At 34.8% G+C, this 24,451-nt stretch overlaps 1 protein-coding gene across 1 annotated transcript in view; it reads left to right on the top strand.

Moving 5' to 3' along the window:
• The window catches only part of LOC139959006 (protein FAM117B-like), a 105,692-nt gene that overhangs the window by 37,738 nt on the left and 43,503 nt on the right, over positions 1-24,451 (top strand). Inside the window, exon 2 of the mRNA XM_071956488.1 lies at positions 23,381-23,571. Coding sequence (XP_071812589.1) covers positions 23,381-23,571 — 191 coding nt within the window. The remainder of the gene's footprint in view (positions 1-23,380; positions 23,572-24,451) is intronic.

The following is a 24,451-nucleotide window of genomic DNA, read 5'->3' as shown; positions in this document are numbered from 1 at the left end:
TGTCCATTTTTGTCTTTTTGGCAGTTTACTTTGTTAACTTATTTATTTGGGGTCTCTATAGTTTTCACCATACCAGCAGATTCCTTGACTCTGGGAAACGTTTAACCAGGCAGCTGCCACCAGCATTAAACATCAGCTATGGCCACTATGCGAGGTAGCTAAATTACTTAATTTAGCATATTTTGCTTTCATTATTATCTCCCTGCCCCCCTTTCCCATACACCACAAAACCAACTGATATTCTGTGGAGAAAATATGAAAAAAATGGAAAGCAGATCAAAATGCCTAGGCTATGTTACATAAAATTCCTTTGTGATGGCATCTTTGAATTGTTACAACAGTGAAATCACCACTGCGCATTGCAATGCCAATGTTGTTTGATCAGGTTTACTTGCCATACAAGAGCAATCTCGCTGTCGACAAGAATGCACAAATTTATCTTATTTTCTTCTGAAAATTACCAGAAAATGTCCATTGTGTTGTATAATCGGGTGGCTGCCATAAATCCTTATCGGACTGAAAAAAATGTAACTTCCTTTCTCCCTTTGCTAATTAATTACGCATGTAGACAACTTAGACAAGAAAACTCCACCTTTCTTTGACGAGCATTGTTTAGACTAACACTAAAGGATTTTGAAGGTCAGTGTCCTATGCCCTTGCACATGTATGCTTTAGTGTTGTTGATCATGGTTCAGTGATATCATCACACAGTGACCCAGACTCTTGGTATACAACCAGTTCAAGTATTTCCCTACTTCCACGATACATCCCTAGCAACTCCTTTCCGATGCAGCAACCTATTCTCAGTCACAAGTTGTAAACCAAAATTCAGAATTTGTTTAGAAGTAATAGGTAGGTATCTGATTCAAGTGTCTGATTACTATAGCAGCCAAACACTCTGTTATGATAACTGTCATTTGGTGGGTTGGTCTGAGCTACAAGATGACCTATGACCGGCATTGAAATTGGGGCTATATATACAAGCTAATAAATGCCTGTTGAGTTTGGTTGTTTTTCCAGAGAAAAAAAAAATAAGGCTACGGACGTTTAAGAACGGAAACACAGTAAAAACAATATTCGGTATGATTTCCCCACCTAACATACGCCCTGCTATTACTGTTTATTATTAGCATAAATATGCTTGGTCACTCTCATAAGCCTCTACAGTAATTGAAATATGTTGTCATGTAAGAAAAATTGCTAGAGAAAAACTTGATTTGAGCCAGTAGATTTTTCTTAGCACTGGGGTTTTTTTTTTTAGCAAGTGATACCATAAAATTGTGAAATTTTAGGCCTGTGTGTATGGCGCGAGAAAGCGGAATATATTATGTACAACAATATATATGCTTTACTTGCAAAATACATACATGGTTTACTTCAAAAATACATTTTAGACATATTTATATATATTCTGCAAAAAAATATATTCTCTGACACAAAATATTTATAATATAAATATATATTCTCTAAGAGAAAAATATATATTTTCTTTCAATATATATATATATATATATATATATATATATATATATATCTTGTTAAAAAACATATATATTCTCTGACAGAAAAATATTTTTCTCTAACAAAATATATAAATTCTGAGACAGAAAAAAATATATATTTTACAGGAAAAATTATATTCTGTGCAAAAATATATTTTTATTGTGTGTACGGTAAATATATATATATTCTCTAACAACAAAATTCTATTCTGTGCGAAAAAATATATTCTGGTCGAAAAATATATATATATGCTATACAAAGTACCAAAACATATATATTCTCTCACAGAAAAATATTTTTCTCTAACAAAATATATCAATTCTGAGACAGAAAAAATATATATTCTACAGGAAAAATTATATTCTGTGCAAAAATATATTTTTATTGTGTGTAAAGAAAATATATATATTCTCTAATATTCAAGACCTATTCTGTGCGAAAAATATATTCTGTACGAAAAATATATTCTGTGCGAAAAAAATATATATGCTGTACAAAGTACGGAGCTCTGTAAGTGCTGACTAAGATGTTTGTTAAGTTGTTCAGTAACTTCAGCAGTTACCAGCCTGTTCATTACACTGGCCATTCATAAAACGCACATGTTTGCTCAGTTCATAGTTAGTGAGTTTGCGATATCACATTGCACATGATAGTACCAGGGATTATTCCATAACAACTACCTGATTGTACGACGGTTCGTTCGACAGCAAAGCCTTCTGTACCGTGCGTAACTAGCCGGCTTAACAGTTACTGCTCACTTCTTCACATTTCAAGCTTGGAACATTAGCCGGTGTGTTACGTAAGCAGTTTGCCAAACCTTGCAAAGGAAACAAACGTGGGAAAGTCATTTGCACAGCTCAAATTTCCTGCGATCTACCGCAAGTGCCTATTGAAATCTGCAAGGCAGGTAAACTGTTACGTCAGTGGTGCAGGGCGCATTTCACTCAATTGTATATATTTTTTTTAGAGAATATATATATTTTTCTCTTAGAGAATATATATATTTTTTCTCTTAGAGAATATATTTATTTTTTCTCGTAGAAAATATATATATTTTTCTCTTAGAGAATACATATATTTTTTCTCTTAGAGAATATATATATTTTTTCTCTTAGTGAATATATATATTTTTTCTCTTAGAGAATATATATCTTTTTTTCTCTTAGAGAATATATATATATATTTTTCTCTTAGAGAATAAATATATTCTTGGCATAGAAACATAATTTTTGTGTTAGTATCTTTACAGAATAGTTATTGTTAGATAATATATTATTATAAACATATATACAAATATGTCTAAAATGTATTTTTGAAGTTAACCATGTATATTTCGCAAGTACAGCATATATATATTTGTACGTAATATATTCCGCTTTCTCGCGCCATATGTGTGATGCCGGAATTTCACTCTTAAAACTCTTACTTTGTCAGTATGTCTGTATAGTACGTATGGAAGCCATCATTACAGGTTTGCATACTGCATGTAGAACCAGTAGTGTTGTATACCTAGATATATATATGAACCATGTCTGAAGAAGAATGTTACCAAGTTTAATATGCATTTTACTAGCATCGATTAAAGATGCAAACATGGAAATATACTGGGTTAAACTACATGATTAGATCTGCCTGTTAATGGAGCATTTTTGGATTATATTGTAAATTGTGCCCCAAAAAAATGTTCATCCATCCCATATCTAAATGTTGTCAAGTTTCTCAGAATAAATCAACATTTGAACAAAATCACAGGTCAGGAGTTCATTCAAGTGGTTTTTTTTTGTATTTTATCTTTTTCTCAACCCCATTTTCTTTCTGCGGGTCTCAAACATCATCGTTTTATCATTTCAATTCCATTTCGATATATGTATGTATGTATATATATATATATCTCATATATATATATATATATATATATCTCAAGAGCTGCCCATTGGTAAATTGATGTTCATGAAGATTTTTTTTTTTTGACCTTTGAAGTCACACACTGACATATGAGAACTGTTCAAGGGCAATTTCAGCGTTTTCAAAAATGAGAAAATTCCTGACAGCAGAGAGAGAAAGAGAGTTGTCAAAAATCGGAACTCTGATTTGTAATTTCCCATCAGAATTTTGTTTTGTTAGAATTTTTTAGATAATTCTTGAGATTTCTTGGATGTTCAAAGTAAACTGAAACAAACACTTTGAAAGGCTGATGTTTAGTGAAGGCCATGTCTACTTGTACAGTACCCCAAAGTAATGATTCTCGGCTTTGATGGTTCAATTATACCAGAGGAAAAAAAAATCTTCACACTGGGAATGAAGTCAGACTTAAGATTTGAAATATCACACAGTTTAATATCTAAATTATCTATCCCTATGCCTTCGGTTGAATTCAGAATAGTGGCTGATCAGGTTATTATAATCCCAGGGAACTTAAAAGACTGTTAATTCACAGTTTGATCACCAGTTTTAGAAATGATCTTGATAAGGTACAATAACTGACATAGATTAGTGTAATTGGTTTAATTTTGAATTCACAATAGCAGCTGGTCAGGTTTTTATAATCTCATGGAACGTAAAAGACTATTATTCTCACAGTTTATCACCAATTTAGAAATGATCTTGGTCAGCTGCAGTATCTGACCTAGATCAGAATATTTGTTCTATTATTCTATACCTCAAGCACCACCCCCCCCCCCCCCAAAAAAAAGAAAGAAATTGGTGTTAAAAAGTCTGTCCAGGGACCAACCTATCTTATCATCTATTCAAGGCACTGCCAAGATATAGTCAAGTATATATATACACACACATATATATGTGATAGTATTGGTTTGATTCAAAGACCTGTCAGGCCATAATACTCAACTCTCATATGTACTGCATGAATTGTGGTGTATGAAACCAGCATGAAGGGTTTTATCATTATAATTTATGTACAGCACAGTATGAACAGTGTACATGCCCCACAACAGTGATACAGTAAGGTATATATATATATGTATGTATGTGTGTGTATGTATATTATATTAAATATATATATATATATATAAATAGATAGATGTATAAACACGCTATTCCATTGCGATGCAACTCAGAGTTTCACACACACATTGAGTTCTTATCACTGCGGAGATCAACTGTGAATTAAGTCTTTTAAGTTCCCTGGGATTATAATAACCCGATCAGCTGCTATTCTGAATTCAACCAAAGGCATAGGGATATATTATATTATAATAAATATATAATATATTTATATACACATACATACAAACTGTGCTCAGCGGGACTGCAGTGTTGATGGTGCACAGTTGTATGAGCTATATGTATATGCATCAACACAGGGAGATACACACATAGCTAGATGACAAAGGAATTGTGCACACGTTTGAAAACACTGTACAGTAAGAGCTATATATACACAGTGAGGTTAGAAGAGTCGGGCATATATCATCAAACCATGTGGGTTAATGTAGCAGCTATATATATATAGTTACCTTATGGAGGGGTGATAATTCAACAAGAGTGTGACATGCTTGTTTGGCTTTTTGAAATAAGTAGTTAATGTCAGCTCCAGTTAAATGTAGCTAAGCCCTGTTAAAACACCCTGTTAATTTGGATATGTAGTGGTCTAATTTACATAACATTGTAATATCAATTAAAAAAAAAAATTATATTAACTAAACGGAATGCATCACACACGCGGACACACGCACACACATATATTTCTATGTATATATGTGCCAAGGGCAGTCTGTTAGGATGTCCATCCTATAGGGATACATAACAAAGACTGGAAAACATAAGTTGAATGTTTCGTAAACTTGGGCCAAGCAATTCTTTGCAAAGTGCATACAACTCATACAGCTGAGCCTCTACTGGAGAACAAATGTTATCATTTATAGAGGGGCAAAATAGTTTTGCGTCGTGGAGTATCATTTGTGAACCACGTGGCAATGTTTATTGCTATGGGATGCACAAACCTACCAGCACCATTTTATACGAAGTCTCAGTATATACATTCAAGTAATTCCGAGAATGGAATTATTTGACGTCAAGCTCACACACACACACACCCGCATACACGCGCATACCAAAAAAGAAAAGTAAGAGTAAAATAAACAAATATAAAATGAAACCTTTTTGGTAAACTGTTCTGTCGCTGACTCAACTAGGAACTTCTATCCTTCACAGTTTGATCTATCATGAGGAATTAATATTAAAAAAAAATAAAAAATTTATATACATGAATTTATTTGCACAATTTCTGAGAAATATCTGGCCTAGACAGTTACGATCTCATGATTTATTTATTTTCCAGGTTATATGGGTATTATCTGTAAACATGCAGGGAGTTGAAACGATACCTGATCATGTAAACACGACTAATCTTCCTTAATGACAGATCAAAAAATATATTGAAAATTTTTGTGAGGAATTGATTCCCCCCACAGATATATTTCAATAGATTTTTGTATCATCTAACTGGTATTGAAAGCCAAAAAGGGAAACAAATTATGATGTTGATGCAAAGTTTATCCTACTTCTCGTAAGGTTTGTATGTAGTTAGTACACAAAGAATAACGATGTTTATCATTGTTATATACATGTATACATTGTGTTTTCATGCTAGTTCATTGCTCTGTCTGTTTAGGAATTTTTCACGTCACTTTTTGCACTGAAGAAGGAAAGAGGCGTGTATGAGAATATATCCTTTTTAGTTTGCAATTTCTGTAGTCTGATCATGTCATTGGTGTTGTGCACCCTGTTTATGGAGCATACATGGAACATTCTTGCATGATAACTATATGTCAATATATATATGGACATATATATATATATAGATTTGAATTCCTTTAGTATAATTGCAAGGGAATGCATTGTGTATAAAGCACATAATTGATTTGCATTTACAAACACCCATTCTAAACTTGACAAGCACTGTACAGAATTAAGTTTTTTACAATTGTGTTTTAATTACCGTATCATCAATATTGGTTCAATTTTGGTAGACTATTGGGTAATAGACTTTATTCAGGAGTATTTATATACCCTTTTTTTGGGTGAAATGATCAAATATGCTGTGAAAAATATTTAAGACAAAGTGTCTCTTTCCAATTTCCACCGTGGTATGTTTAATGCGATTCATACTATGTATATTATCCATTCATATCAGTTTCCACTTCAAACGACAAGTAATAGACGAACAAATGTAAATGATGCCTTTCTGGCAAATTCTACCTAACAATTTAACCAGCAAGATTGCTAGATGCTGGTGGCTATTGTCTCCTTTTTAATGAGCTCTTTCCACCAAGCTAATGGGTTTTCTTTATGTGCATCTCGTTGAACATCCACTGGTATAAACAGGGAAGTACCTAATGTGTGCATGACTTAAAGGACACCTGGTAACGAAGGTGTTTATCTTGTTGAATAGTCCCTAGATTTCAAAACTCAAGGTAGGACTAATTAGTCTAATTGGCACGTTGAAGTGTTTGAATTACCATCACAATTAATTTGCAGAATATTTTCTTTTGTTTAATTGCAAAATAGTGAACTGTTTCCAAAGAAGTTGTCATAATTTCAATATAGAAATTTTAGCAAACATAATATAGTGTAGTATTATTAAATACATGCCTGCAGCTGACCAAACTGATACACAGCCCTGGTTTTTTTTTTCTCTCGTTAAAATGTTGCAAATGAGGTTTCCCCATATGAACTAATTGTTCCATTAGCAGTATAGTGATATGAATTATATCAAACCCTAAGTGAATACTTATTCATATTCAAGTACATTTTTGCTTGGGGGAGGGGGAGGGGGTGGAAGGGGAAGGGAAGGGAAGGAGGGGTGTTATTGGAAATGAACTTAAAACAGAAAAATTAATGCATAGTTTGAAAAATTGAAATCATGAATATAACAAGATTTGCTTGGTTAGTTGAAAAGTATGGAAGTACATGTTAATAGAGATTTTTTTTAAATAAGCCTCAGGCCATGATTAATTTCAAAGGTTGGAGGTCTTAATTGACCAGAACCCAAGTCTGACAGAATTTGAATTAAAGCTTAGAAGGATGATGTGTTTCCATTGGTAGAGATGCACAGCTCTATTTGAACTCACAAGTGGCTGGAAAACGGTGTAAAATGTTCGCTATTTGTTGTTACGCAGGTGTGAACAGGTCGCCATGGTTATTACTATAAACAATCTGTTGGATTTAAGGCTCATGATCACTATATGTGCAGGTGGGTTTTGTGCCTGACTGAAGTCAGTCAGACTGTTGAACTCTGGATGTTTGGAGAGTACAAATTAGTTTTTAAAAACAGTCTGTTTGGAAAACTGATCATGCATGAGAGAAGATGATGATGAGCAAAGGGCCGGCTGATTTAGGGTGATAATATGTCAAAGGTCACATTTTAACAATGCACACTGAAAGGGAGAAGGGAGGGGAGAAGGGAGGGGAGAAGGGAGGGGAGAAGGGAGGGGAGAAGGAAGGGGAGAAGGCCTCACTTTTCTTTGAAAAAGAATGCATGTCGTCTTCATTAACTCCTCTTTTCCAATTTTTCCAAAGTCGCTTGATATATGCGATGAACTTATTTTAAATTAAGTGCATTGACTAAAGTTGTTAGTGAAGATGTATCTAATAGATAAAGAAAAATGACAATTTCTTACCATTTAAGAAATTTAAACTGGCCTGTTAAATTAGTTGAGAGGATTACACAAAAATGTGGTCTTCCCCCTCCCCCCCCCCCCCACAGATGCATTTTCATTCACTCCATTTAACAAATCGAGTAATATCAAATGGACAAACCTTTAGGAATATTCTTAAAACGGCTGTAAAAGAATGGGCTTTTGGCACGCAGGGTTACATTTCTGTCAACGGCAAATAAACAATGTTTTCTTAGTGATAGGGATCACCTCAAATTGATCAAAATAAGGCATTAAGGAATCCCAAAATAGGTTACAAGTTCACTTTTACTTTTTTGCCTCCAAGTTCTGTTTTCATAGCATCATTCAAACAGACTTTAATATTTATAAACCTATGGATGGCTGTATGTATTCTCAGGAATGAATTCCTGAAGTGTCTGCACCTGTGTGGCTCGGCTGTAGAAATCTAAAAGCTTAGTTCGCTGCTGGTGGAGGTCTCATTCATACACGTGATATTCTGTGCGGAAGTTCATGTTACTTGGCGTAGCGTAACAATTAAAAGGGTGTTCATCCATATATAATAATAATAAATGAGACTTACCATAGCGCCAAATCAGTAGACAAAAGTCACTGCTCAAGGCCCTTTGCAAGGGAAAGCATATATATCACCCTTTAATGCTTCTAGTTTTGACAATCAATGCCATCATCATTATCTTCATAAGTGAAGAATAAAATGTTTAACAGGCTCTTTCCCCCTCCCCCCCTCCCCACTTTAATGTGATCTAAAAATAATCAGATTACACCCGGTGGAATATTTCTTCATACCTGTAGGAAAACCTTGTGTCGTACGTCGCACCTGTTGAAATTATGGATATTATCTTGACAGAAAATTTGTTCTTCGACATTGATTTCTACTCGTGAAAGTCCGCATTTCTCCCCGATACTTTCCCCACATGACATATTCATTACAACAACAGAGTCCTCGTTAGCACTTTTCATCTGTCGGGGGTTGTCTTAAAGGGTTTACTTAATGCCTAGGCTATAAAAGATACCCAAGTTATGCCTCTCAAGTTGCTACATCCAAAGCCCCTTAAATCTCTTCAGTCCAAACGACGGAACTATATATTCATGGACGTACATTGCGAGAAGTGGCGAGAATTATCACCACAGCCTGATGACAAAACAAAAAAGAACGGCTACATATATTATGAAAAGTTGAGACAGTCAAATTCTAAAGAGATTTGGATGGTTTACTACTGTCAATAAGTGGACTTCCGTAAATCTTTATGGTCGACGATGTTTGTACTACTTGCAGCCGTTGCTCTGAAGCCGATAGGCCAGGCCGTCTCGATAACGGATGCAAATCGGCGGAGGTAACAGTACCCTGAAGCCTCCCGATCTTCGTAGAGTGTGCTTCGACTGTCCAAAGTTGAACTGCTGCATTTCAGTTTTGTTGAGGTTTATGAACAGAATAAAGGATGTAGTGTTGAATCTGCATGTACTTAAAGGTAGTACAGAGAAGTGCGGCAGTATTAGTAAGAATGAAGCAATGGGCTACAGTTACAGTCGCAGTGAGATGCTGCTGTATAATACAGGCATAAGGTAGTACAGAGATATGTGACAGTATTAGTAAGAATGAAGCAATGGGCTACAGTAACAGTCACAGTGAGATGCTGCTGTATAATACAGGCATAAGGTAGTACAGAGATATGTGACAGTATTAGTAAGAATGAAGCAATGGACTACAGTTACAGTCGCAGTGAGATGCTGCTGTTTAATACAGGCATAAGGTAGTACAGAGATATGTGACAGTATTAGTAAGAATGAAGCAGTGGGCTACAGATAACAGTCGCAGTGAGATGCTGCTGTTTAATACAGGCATAAGGTAGTACAGAAATATGTGACAGTATTAGTAAGAATGAAGCAATGGGCTACAGTAACAGTCGCAGTGAGATGCTGCTGTTTAATACAGGCATAAGGTAGTACAGAGATATGTGACAGTATTAGTAAGAATGAAGCAATGGGCTACAGTTACAGTCGCAGTGAGGTGCTGCTGTTTAATACAGGCATAAGGTAGTACAGAGATATGTGACAGTATTAGTAAGAATGAAGCAATGGGCTACAGTTACAGTTGCAGTGAGATGCTGCTGTTTAATACAGGCATAAGGTAGTACAGAGATATGTGACAGTATTAGTAAGAATGAAGCAATGGGCTACAGTTACAGTCGCAGTGAGATGCTGCTGTTTAATACAGGCGTAAGGTAGTACAGAAATATGCAGCACACTAGCAGTATGTGTATATGCTGATGCTATTGGGTAGCTAGTCATACCATATAAGGCCAGTATACATATAAACAGTCAATGTAGAGCTATCTTGTTGATGATATGCAGTCTAAGGTTTACCCATCTGAAATGACTTTCTGAAATTGACAAGATTCCAAATTTGAGTTAAAATGTTGAATTGGAAGCGACCTGACGTGAATGTTGAAATCCATAAGCCCATGTGGGCTTCTCCCACATTCAAGATCGCTTAAGCGTCGTAGAAATAACTGCCTGACAATATTTGCGCTAACGATCGTTGAAGCTGACTTATTTAGTCTGTGTATCAGTTTTTGATGATAAATTATGACATTTTCTGTACTTTACAAAATGGAGGAGGAAACATGTTTCAATTCTCGTTGGAAATTTTTGATACTGATGTATAGGCCTATCTGAATGAAACAGGTCAGTGATGATATCGATGAGCCTAACACTGTAGCCTTGATCTTGCACATGCCTTTACGACTTCCAATCATTGAGTCAGCTAGTAATTGGGAAATTTAGCCAGGTGAGTGGCAGCTTACTTTCTCAGTTTCTTAATTTTGTGTACGTACAGTAGCTTTCATATCACTAAAATGAGCCCTAAAATGCTGAAATTTTCTACAGGGTCTTTGGTCCCCATCACCACCGATCAGGGGCACTCCCCTTGGAACCCCAGTGGTGTCAACTCCCCAGACCCCCCCTGTCGATTTCGCCAAGATCGCTGGCACGAACAATGCTTCCTGACTATTAATATCTCATTATTATTATTAATGTGCCTATATCAATATAAATGCTAGTTGCTTTTTGTTTACATAAAGAGTCACATTATTTCATTCATCCTTCTTTAAACATTAGCTCAGACAAAAAGTCAAGTGTATGTTTGAGAGTTCGGTATAGTGAAAGTCAGTGAACTTGAAGCCAAATGGTTATCAGAACTTGAAAATGTATGTATTCTCATGAGCAGGAAATAAAATGATATCCTAAGATATACTTGGACAAGGAAATTAGGCTGTATTCAAGGCGTTGACATTTAACATATCTGTGTGCATACGACATAAAATACATCAATGCAAATAACTATATTGTCCAACAAACTATTAACTTTCCCCGCAAAGAAGAAGAAAATGGAGGCCTTTAGACTCTGTACAACGATTCTTCATTTATCTACATGTATGTTAAAGCCTTGCGCTCAATCTCCACGTTATAGAAAGAAGTTTTTTTCCCCTTTTTATTGTGTAGTAAATTAAACCAAACAATCAATTTGATGTCCTTTTTTGGCCAAACTTTTTGGGCCTTTCGCAGAGATCCTGCAAATTCAAACAAAGAACAGACACATTTTTTTTGTTATTTGGAGTATTTTCTTGGACAATTCAAACCAAGACATGAACTGGGGATGCATGTTTGGACATGCTTGGGATTGACCTTCTCCATCAAACCTGTTTATTCAGTATGTCTGTCACAGATTTCAACCCTAGATCCCGATCCATCCCTCTTTCTCAAATGACATTTCCACAGCAGAACAAGCTTGTTTCGAAGAACACAAATACCCGCCATGCAGTTTTCAATTGCTTGACTGGCTACTGTGGACTCCATGACTCTACTGAGTATATTACATGGAAAGTTAAACACTGTGTGTATTAAAGCTAAACTGTCTTCTCAGTATTATCATTATGTATTGAGGTCAAGACATTTGCTAGCCATGTATATACCTCACCCCCCCCCCCCTCCTCCCACTGTTTTGGTTTTGAATTTTTCTTCATTCCCTGCATCTCTATGAATGGGTAAAAAATGTGGCCAAAAAAAGAGTACAAAGTTGTTATTGTGTGAGTATGTATGGTAAGCGATATTACCAATAGGGTTGTAGGGTTAAACATATGTTAGGTTGTGTTTTATAGTGGAATGCTGTATGAGACTATATACATTGTTAAGGTGTATATTATCTTTCAGTGGGCAAGATTTAGCAGGGATCATATTACGACTTTTTAAAATAACATCCGATTCATGAAATTCATTTGAAGATCTAATAAAGATAAGAAATGACCTATTCCACTTGACTATATCCTCTCTACCTTTCCTTAGCCCCATCTCTTCCTGTATGGGCCCCCACACTCGCCTCATGCTTGACTTAGCAGCATCGTCATCAAGCCCATGAATGAAATGCATCCTGTCAAAAATTCAGAATAGTATTTGGCTGTTAATTTGTCCATGATTGCAACAAAGTTGTGTATATTGGTAATCATGGTAACAGCACAGCTTCAACATTTCATTAAACTTTTATTGAGTTCTGATATCGGCTGGTGATCCTCTGAAGGAGTCCCATCTTTAGCCTAATTTGCTGCATAGCTGACATTTGAGGAGAAAGAAATTAAAGGGTGGGAGAGGAAGGGTTGGTCATCCTTGAGTCCCTCTACTAAAAAAAAAGCAAAAAACAAAACAGAATCCAAAAGGAACAAACAAGCAATAAATATTGTAACATCAACACTACAATCTGGACACAGATCTGATATATGGCTTTTGAAGCTGTGCAGTTGCATGTAGGAGACCTGTACAAGACAAAAATTAACATTAGTTATAATTTTTCTTCCTGTATGTAGGACCTTTTGCAATTGGCAACCCTCCCCCCCCCCCCAAAGAAAAAAAAAATCATGTTCGCGGTGAGAAAATACTTATCGATCAAAAAATAGGATTTTTGGGGAAAAGAATAGGACTTTTGTTCAGTTGGGGTTGGCAGCTCTGGATATCTGAAAATTTCACATTGATTCCCCATCTTAAAGGCTTCTTTTTGTCTTGTGTGGGCAGAATAAAAGACCCCTTTCTCTTTGAAGGACCCAGAGACTTTAGATGGCAAAATTTTAAGGCAGATGGGAGGGATGGGGGAGAGGGGGGGAGAGGGTAGTTCATGCTCTTGAGTTGAGGTTAATTTAATCCACAAGTATATGAGGCAGCAGACGTTTCTGAGATTTTGCCCCTCGAGTTTATAATAACCCCCTCCCTCCCCCCTGCCTGTCTGGAACTGACAATTAATTGCTATACTAAATAATGTTTACAATCTGGCACAAACCCTTACAAAGTTAACTCATTCCATTAACCCATCTCGTGTTTATTTTTCATTCTGTTCAAGTCTGGGCATCTTCCTTTCTCTCCATCTCTCTCTCTCTCTCTGGTTTTTGCAAAGTCGTAAGATAAAATTATCGGGTGCTGCGCAGTGCAGATAACCGTGACTCTTTGATGGCGTTGAATCCGTTGATGCAACGCAGCAGGATGTGTGATTTGACTTTAAAATTAGATCAGATAATGTGAAAATTTGGTCAATGCATTCATCTCTATTAAACTCCCAACTACTGTATATAGTTTTGCAAGTATTAAAAGTACCTTTTGAGAAGAAAAAAAAGTAAAAGAGAAAAAGGTTTTAAAGTATTAGTTATAGTTTGACAGTTTCTGGCTTGAACTGTTGTGTCATCATGTCCTTTGCCCCGCCATCCAATGAATATTCATGAATGCACAATTTCGTATTTGTTGCTTATAGTGTTATAAAAGTAGTTATAAAAAAATTGTTAACTTTTGTAGTAGCTAGTTTATGAATGCTATGGAAATGCCTTAATTATCTTGACTATTGTTTTATTGCTAGCTTTCAGTTTTATTTTGGATCTCTTTGTAGGTTGAATTTCTAATTTTTTTTTTTTAAATTTCCTTTTGTAGTATTTTTTGGTCAAATCAGTCCAATGTAGATGTTGTCAAAGTTGGTTTCTACACTCGCATTGTAGATTGAATTTACTACAATGTTCAGATTAATTATCATACTTGACCATGAAAGGAAAGATTTAAGGGGAACTAAATAATAACCTTTGTCTACCAAAATTGGAACAAGGACAATTCAATCAGGCAATTAGTTCAAAAATTGGCAATTTTTACAGTAATGAAACATTGCATAAAAAGTTTTGTTTGTTGGACACAATTTTTTTTTTCTGTATCGGAATTTCATATCAACGAGTAAAACTGTTGTAACCACTTTGATAGATCTCATGGTCAAAGGTGATCTGCACAAACCCTACCATCAGCATTGACCTGTGTGATAGAGATAAAATGTGATGAAAATATTACAAAAAATCTTATTCCATTCGGAAGATGATCACAAATTTCATTTTTCTTTCACACACATGGCCAAAGACTTGATCAAGTCTAAATCTGACATCATCGAGCCACATGTGCTTCGGTCATTTTTTCCCCCCATTTAATTTCTCGAGAACGAAAAATTCAAATATTGTCATCAATACAGTACTCCAGCAGAGGTTTACCTCGGTTTATAAAGTGCGAATTCTTTTCATAATGGCCTTGAAGTAAAGAAAGTACACAGAAGCTAAACAAAGGTGATTAATTAAAAAAAAAAAAAAAAAACTATTTTCACCCCAAAAAAAATCCGTGGAGATTATTGTGCATTGGGAGTCAGCTACCACTTCTTTTGACTGATTCATCAATCATACTCTCCATTTTCACCTACAAGCTTTGTCAGTAGGCAAGTGTTATTTTAAAGGGGTCGTCTGGTTGCTTGCTTATGTGACCCCTAACAAAGAAGCAGAAAATATCATGCTTTTCACACAGCTTCACGACCACTACGTGGCAATTTCTGACTCCTGAAATCAAGAATTTGTATCTTCAAAATTAATGTAAATGTCATAGATTTTGCAGTAATAAAAAATTATATTGTTTAGGGTGACAAGTTTGTCTCCTGAAGTTGTCCTGATATATGTAGTCGACCAAATGATATTTCTCTATTGATATTTTACTCTGACCAATGTCCATGTCCATGACCTTTATGGATATATTTAGACATTCTGTACTTTTGTGAATAATATCATATTTACATTGGATGAATTTGTGATTTTTTGACACCATTTCTTGCCCTGCTTTTAATATTTTTTTCCATCTTGAAATGCTTTGATTGTATAATTGTAAAGCTGATACAAAGTTTGCCAACGCTATATGAAATGTTAGACAATCCCTTTAATATGGAATTTTGCTCTTTGGTTCTGCAAACAGACTTGTTTTTTCCCCCCATTTGGCTAGATTGTGCAGTGAAGGATTTCCTTGATGTCAGCATCAGCATGCTATCACACTGATATATATATCTATATATATATATATATATATCTATATCTATATATATATATATATCTATATGCAGCATAGTTGTTTAACAGTTTTTCCGTTATTCCTATATATATATCTATATCTATATATATATATCTATATATATATATATATACATATATACACACATATAGATACATATTGACATTTAAGCAGATGTTTTCTGCTATGAGAAGGATATATTTTCTTCCCTGATCTCCAAGACCATTCTTTTGTAAATCTTAGGTACATTTCTCTCAAATGATTGACAATGTTCATCCTCTCCTTTGTTCCGTTTTGCAAGTCCTATAGAGGCAATGAACTCTGTTGCTGTAAAGTCTAAATAGTAACTGAAGGCTATATTTGTGAAAATAAACATAAAAAAGAGGAAAGTATTGAGGTCACTATATATTTATGGAATTCCTTTGTCCCTCCACATGAGTGGGCCCCAGAATGAGATCAGTTGGGTAACTTCACTGTGTCCTACTGAGTAAACCAGGCCGGCCAAACTGCTTGAGCACTGGTTGCTTTCTTTGGACAATACAGCTGGTAATGGTATGAACGTCCCTGCTTGTAACAATAAATGAAAGCAACTGTGTATGGAACTAATTTGAATTTAGAAATCCTAAGTGGATGTGAACAATTCTGATCAATCTTGTTAGTATTAAAGTACGAAACTTCAGTTTATTAGGGTTTTTTCACTACCGTGGTTACATACATACTGTACATACACACATACATACATACATACATATATATATACATGGAGGAAGCAAGGCTTCTCCTTGGAACTTCCTGCAATTATATTAATGAAGTAGTTATGTTTACAACGTCAGTAAGTCCATGGAAAGGAGAGAAAATACCGACAAAATGTTTTTTGAAAAAGGAAGGAAGATAAATTGGAGACGAGGGAACAGTGATACTGAACATAATGAATGTAGAACCATTACTTAATAATAGTAACATATCATGACAACTTGTTCCTTGTCAATTAGTCAAATAAAAACATGGAATGAATATTAAAGGTATAAGCATCTATACGTACATAACTGGGACAGTGTAGCGATTAATACTTTGTAAGTATTTTGAAAGTTAAATTTAATGAGAAAATTGAAAAATAAGTTCGAAATACCTTCTATTTGCTGTGTGCATACGGTTATTACAAAGTGTCTGGCGACACAGTAGAATCAGATGGATTGGTGAATTCCCTTTGTCACTAGAGACTAGGTTTACTTAGTGGAAAAATATAAGGAGTTTGTATGAATTGAATCAACTACAGGTAATTGGAACCTTATTTTAAGTCACAAAATTTTGTTAAATTTTGTTCAAATATCCAGAAACTATCCAGTTCTTTGCCCTTTTTTTTTAAAACCAAAACTTGGAAGTAAAAAAAAGAGATATCTTATAGTCAGTAGAACACTTTAGACATTACACCACAATTTTTGTGCACTTTTCAAAGTAAGTTCATTCACACTGTGTTTGTTGCATATAGATTTTGTCACAATCAGTTCATAAAAATAAATGCAACATTCAAAAGTCTTCTCTTTTCACAGAACTGTCGACTTTCCAGAACATTGCGTGCACAGTTTGTATGTTCAGTTAATTGGAGCGTCGGTAATGTGTTACCGTTTTTTCAAACGTGCCGTTTGCTGTTGGATGGTTTTGTCTTGTCTGTCTGAGACTTGAGTTTATGAGGTCTATCCGCATAAATTCTCAATGTCGAGACCGTTCATTTATTCAAAGCTGAAATAAAATTTGGCTTTTCAGTTTCCTTTTCTAATTAATTGTGCAATGTCCAATTTTTTGAGGTATCATAAGGTTCAAAAAGATGTCGAAAAAATTAAAAATTTGATATTTATTGTTGGTATTTATTTAAAACTATTAAGTTGGTGTTATTAAATCCTGTTTATATGTTGGTGTATTAACTGCCTGCTCACAAACTTGAAGTTGAATTAAGAGGGTCCCTAATTAATCTGTAATCTATAATCCGTAATCTGTAACAGTTATATGTACTTGTCTTACAGTTTAGTAACTAGAATCACAATAATAGTTATGTTAAATCATGCAGTTACAGTAACTATTAAAATAATAGTTACTTTGTTACACTGTTAGTAGCTATTACTGTTAGAGTAACCTAAATAGTAACAGTTACGTAATAGTCACCTAAATATCAACAGTTAAGTAATTGATTGTTATAGTAACAGGAGTGATTACAGTAACAGATTATCTTTCTTATAGCAAAAGTAAACGTTACAGTAACAGTTAATTTAATATAATTCATATTACATTATTAGTTTCAGTAATAGTGTTACTTTTATTACCATTACAATAACAGTTACTTTGTTAAAGTAACAGGAACTATTACAGTAACAGATTATCTTTCTTACAGCAAAATAACCGATACAGTAACAGTTAATTCATTATAATTATAATTACATTATATATTTCAGTAATAGTGTTACTTTTATTACCCTTACAGTAACAGTTACTTTGTTATAGTAACAGGAACTATTACAGTGACATATTATCTTTCTTATAGCAAAAGTAACCGATACAGTAACAGTTAATTAATATAATTATAATTACATGATTAGTTTCAGTAATAATGTTACTTTATTACCCTTACAATAACAGTTACTTTGCTATAGTAACAGGTACTATAACAGTATTATATTATCTTTCTTATAGCAAAAGTTAATAATGATACAGTAAAAGTTAATTTAATATAATTTTACAGCTACAGTATTATAGTTTCAATAGTAGATTTACTTAATCACAGTAACAGTTACTTTATAGATACATTTCACATTCTATGCTTTTACAATCCGTTGATTTTAGTTAGAAAACTCCAAAAACTGCATATTATGAGCAATTCCAATCACAGTCATTATGAATACACCATTCTGCAAACTATACCTCCTCCAAATAATGTCCATTCAGACACTGCACTGTAGGCTACTTTAAGAGTTTATGACCACAGACAAAGAAAACAAGTGCAGGAAATTGTTTTGAACCCATGAGACCTGAATTCTGCTATCACAGGCCATTTGATATTTTTTCTAATTTGGTGTTCTTTGCACAGCACATATTTGCTTTTTACCTCTTCACCATAAGCTTACAGACCTTTAAACTACAATTTTACAAAAAATGATGTGCCGGTATTGACCAACACATGGGTCGTTGGCTGGTTGTTATAGCCCTGTTTAGTGTTTGAAAGATACACATGTTATGAAGGGTTTTCACAGTAGTACCTGTTTGTGCAGATATACTTTTGCCTGTGAGCTCAAATTTTGTTTTTCATCCCTATAATAATATCTGGATGCTTCCTGCTGTTGGTCATATTGTTCGGACACGTTTCTATATAATTTAACTATATGCCCAGGTTGCAATGTTCAGTGAACTAATCAAATTGGAATTTTGTTTGACACAGGAAAGTATTAAACCTTGTGAATGTATGTATATATCATGTATGTATATATATATACATATATATATATATATATATATATATATATTTATATATATATATATATATATATATATATATATATATATTTGTGCATATTGAACAAAAGGTGTAATTTGGTGATTGTTTTCATCGGGAAGCTGAAGCAGGAAGGGGAAGGGCACAAGGGGATGATTAAAAGGGGGTTAGTTTAAGGAGGGGGTGGTTTAAGGAGGCGGGGGGGTGGTTTAAGAATGGAGAGGATGAAGTAGGCATTCAAAGTCCCATAACAAGTGTTAGAAGACCATAGGCTTTATAAATGAAAAGTTTTATAAAGAGAAATAATTTATTCCTTAAACCCACTCTCTCTTCTTCTCTCCTTCCCCTTATCCCCCTCCTCCAGCCCAACCTTATCTCTCTGAATCTGGTTACTTCCCTACATATGTACCTAGCAGTTTTGAACCTTACTGTACTGTTTCTGTACCTCACAATACCAACTGTTAAAATTGGTGTCGAAGATTGGTACGAATGGTTTCAAGCTTTTATCAAACTTTTAATAACACAAAACAAAACAAACGAAGAGAAGTCTGTTATTGAAAATTTGAGTAGATTACAACTATAGTTAGCTTGACACAAGGCCAAGGTGTATTTAAGCTTTCTATTAAATGGATATCCTAGGGCATCAAGAATGAGGTCTGAAAATATATAATGCCTTTTGGAAGAAATAAATTATAATCTTATACATGTGGCTTGCAATCGTGGTTTAATAGCTATTTGCTCATTTCTCGGACGGTCATTCTACACCAGTATTTTATCCTCTCATTTTCAAAATTAAGACCAAATTCTGAGAATTTATTTTCCTCCAGCTGTATCCACATAAACATAACCTCCTATCCCAGTTTTGATATAGAATTGTGTAACGAAACAAGGAAATTCTCGAGATCCATGCCATGGCATTTAGCCTTAAATATATTACGTTACGCGATTTCTTTCCACAATTGACGTCAGTCTCGACCGCAGCAACGAAGAATCAAAAACAAAGAAAAAGAAGAAGAATGGTAAACCACTTGGTATCATTACTGCAAATCTTATTCCTCTAATTAAGTCAGCCAATGAATGGATCTAACAGTTGTTATTATCTAACAACAGCCTTAAAATTAAAATTTATTCAATATTTCAAGATGTTGTTTTCTTGGAAAGAGTGGATTTGGGGGTATTGAATCCTCTAGCAAATTAATGGCTCTCGTATTGATGGTGGAAAGAAAAAATGACAGTTATAAGAGAGGCAGGAAATAAGAAGAAAGATGCATGAGTAAAGAAATAACCGAGAGAGTTGTATAGTTCTCCGGAAGTGAATAATTTGATGTGGGAATTAAAACTAGGATTTTCCATTTTAGGCTGTCAAAGGTAGCTTAAGGTTACAGAGTTGTATGCAATGTATATGCCATCCCAAAACATATATATGGCAAAGAGAAGGCGCGAACATTTATATTCATAAATTACAAAAGATGTCATGTTTATTTAAAAGAGGACCTTTATAGGTAGAATTGTAGTCATGATATTTTTATTTATACAGAAGAAAGTAAAGATTGAGTACTAACTGTATATTAAATTAATATTTCTGCAGTTTTTCTGATTTTGAAGATATTCACTTTTAGAATATAGTATAATCTCTGGAATGCTCTGATAAGGATTAACTGATGTTGACCTTGGATCCTCAGATAAGCTGAAATGATTATCTTATCCATCCGTTGTTTTACGATTTCTAATAAACTCAACCAAAACATGTTCTTTTTAACTTCTTGTAAACTATAGAGAGCAAAGTAAAGTTATCAACATTTCACATCTTATAATTATCACGCCTTCCTTGTGCCGTAAAGAAGAAGTCTTTGGATCCACTTTGAAATTGCAAAAGGGAATTGATGTGATGCCAAACTTTTGCAGCAGCTTACAGTTTTGACAAGAAACTCTACCCTATTTTTGTCAGCCTATATCCAGTAGCCAATAATAATTAATATTGCGCGTGAATTTTCTTCTTCGTATTTGTTGACATGACTAACGGTCTTTGCTTGGCCGACTGATACAGTTGCATCTAATTTTCTAGCGGAAATGAAAGATTTTCTGACGCACCTATATCGTAGTCTCATGAAAAATGATACCGCACGACCGTAACATTATCATTTTCTAGAAATTGTTAATTTTACTGTCAAAGTAAATTATTAACATTGTAACAATTTTCTCGTCCATGCAAAAAACATGACGTCATACATCTACGCACAACTGACAGGGAGCTGATTTAATACTTGGTGACATGAATTACTGTGGGGGGGGGGAGGGGGGGAGACAACTGTGTTAAACTGTTTAGACCCTCCCAAAGAAAATTTACATCATTTGCAAGTAAATCAACATACAGTATATATATGACTTTAGCACAGTTTTCAATTTCAGCTGTGGTAATATCAAATGTGTTGTACTTTTATAAGGTCTAACATTTCATCTGTTATATAATTCAGAGATGTTAACACATTAACACAGTCTTGGTACCGTTGCGTCCTTTGGCAAAACACTCGATCTCCATTGCCTCTCTTCACCCAGTTGTAAACAGTATGTATGCCTGGGAAGTTACATGTATGGTAACTTGTAGATATAGGTGCGTGTGCCGGTTTGTGGCTCCTATGGGAAGTCCCCCCACAGGTGAAACATATTTGGCACACTGTTGTGCACTGATGACTGGTTTTGGAATCATGTGTGGGTGTGACAAAGGGTTAACTGTCGTAAAAATGTTTGAGAAGGCCTTGCAAGCCATGATACAAAACTTTATACCTTCAACATTTTAAATTTTAAAAACCACCATGAAAAATGTTGATTCTTCAAAACACGAATGAAGGTTATGATGGACGTTTCCTGCTGTTCTCAAACGAGATTTGAAGTTTAAGCTTGTGTTTGGTGCAGTTTTGTAATTAAGTACATAAATACTAATGTAAGGATGGTACTCACACTTAGAGCCTATACTGGTACTAGTCTGTATCTCCTACTTGTACTCATACCATGCAAGGGGACTTTTATTTGTACTCATGCAGTTGTACATGTACCAAGAAAGGTTTTATTAACTCTAAAAATAACCAAAATAGAGAGTTTGGCACAATAACCAGAAAGGTTTTATTAACTCTAAAAATAACCAAAATAGAGAGTTTGGCACAATAACACCTGTTTCAAGACATATTCGATTTTATTTAATGTTAAAAAGTAAATAAACAACTTAACCAACACCTGCTGTGTAAATTCTATCACACAGTAGGTCCATATTTAGCGATGCTTAAAAGTTACGGCAGACACCAGTCTGTGTCTGTATAAATTACCTCGCACTGCAGGTACAGTAACCCCAGGGGTACAGTATATATAATAAACGCAAATTTATCAATCTTGTCAGTAACAAAATATTAAGTGAAGAATATATTTGTGATCTTTGGAAAGGAAAATCGCCATGTATATGAGTCCTTCCGAAAGGATAGCATAATGCCAAAAAAAATCATTGAAATGTTAAAGATTACTTGTAGTTACAAGTTGTTTTCTTGTAGTTTTCAGTCCAGGTAAAGATTTCATATCCACTTGGTTGTAAGTTTTTGAGAAATGACACTTTAAATATCTGAGGCTCATTAATCAAAGTGACTGGGCTTCCTAGTTTAGCACAAATAACATTCCATATTCTCACTAGTAAAAGTTTTATTTTTTTATAGAGTTATTAGAATCGATCAAAGTTTTATGCACAACTTTATCCGTGGATCGATGAGTGGACATCGTATTTTGGTTAAAATAGCATTCAGAAATATTGAAAGTGAATGCCCTGAAACCGAAATAAATATGGAAAGAATAGCCGGCTCAGCTTGACTAATACTCTTAAAACAGAATTACTGAACACTGCCGACTTAAATGATCGTTCTTCACCTCCATGTACAAAGGTAACCCTTGCTTCTATTCATAACGCATATTAAGAAACGTTTTGGTCATGATGTGCCATTACACTTTTCCCTTGACTTCATCCACGATTGGATGGAATGGTATCGGTTTTACTTCAACCAATTGTAAATGAAAGAAGGAAACGTGCAACCTCTTTAAACATTTAGAGTCCCGCAGATAACAAAAGTTTGAAACAAAGTTTCTCTTTAAACGACACTGTTTCACTTTATGAAGAGACGAACAAAGTGTAGATCTTACTTATTTCATGGTCATGGTATCTTTCCCCGGTTTATTGACTCAGGTTTGAACTACGACCACTCTCAAAGTTTTTTTTACCCTATTCACGAAAGGAGGAAAAAAGGGATCTTTCGGGTAACTCTCGAGTCATCAGTTCTTATTATTTTATGCCATTTATTCTCATTTTTTACAGTTGAAAAGCCAAAGGCCGTGCGAGCTAGTCCCGGACCCTCTACCATCAGAAGAACAAGTTCTCTAGATACAATTACAGCACCTTACCTCTGCGGCCAGTGGCCCAAGGAACTCCCACCGACGACGCCCCATGTTCCTGGCGGAGGGAATGGTGGTGCCTACGAACCGAACCAAATACATCAGTCGACGCAGGTGAGCAAGCGTTCCTTTTACAAACGGCATTTCTCAAACATGTCCGTACGATAGTGCCTTTTTCAATTTTTACCAGCAGTGGCAATCCACAGACATTTGGGAGTGGGGTGTGTACAACATATTGAGAGCAACATTTTGGGGTAGCCCAAAAGCCATGGCAACGTGGGGTCCAGCATATTGCCTCTGGTGGGGGGCACAAGGGGGAAGCTTTGTTTTCAGCGTTTCAGAAATTTTCTCAGAACTTTTCAAATCTGCGGGAATTTTGAAAGTAGCCGTACACGAATTAAAGATAGTAGAAGTCGACCTAAAAGGTTTTTTTTTTTTTTTTTTTTTCCATTTGGAGGTGGGATTGTTTTTGGGAATGTTTCCCCCTCTCCTATGGTGACACCACTGATTTTCCCTATCAAGGACCTTTATTTCACTGCTCAACCATTTTTAATACCAAACACGTTTCCACGTATCTCCTCAATTAAAGCTGCATATTATGTGCAGTTTTAATTTTTATTTGGGGGGGGTATATTTTGGCTAAGTTAGTTTAAAAGTACTTATTGTCAACAAAATTGGATATTCCAAATTTAATTAACAGGTCTGTGGGGTTGCAATCATTTGGTTGCACCCAGTATTACATAATTGAAGAGTTATAAAAGTGCTTAATTTATAAAACACACTTACTTCCCTCATCCTCTTATATTGCGTGTAAATTGGTCAAGTCTTTAAACAGGGGGGGGGGGAGGGCTACCATCCATTCAGGCCCTGACTCCTCCTTCCTCTTTTGACCATTCATAAAGTGTCAATGTATGCAGCAAATTCCATGATGAACAACTGCAATAATGAGCTGAGAATACGTATATCTCTATTTGTTGGATACCATATTTCATAA

Source organism: Apostichopus japonicus, chromosome 18 (assembly GCF_037975245.1).
Source record: "Apostichopus japonicus isolate 1M-3 chromosome 18, ASM3797524v1, whole genome shotgun sequence".
Classification (NCBI taxonomy): Eukaryota; Metazoa; Echinodermata; class Holothuroidea; order Aspidochirotida; family Stichopodidae; genus Apostichopus; species Apostichopus japonicus.
This window is presented reverse-complemented; position numbering and strand designations above follow the sequence as displayed.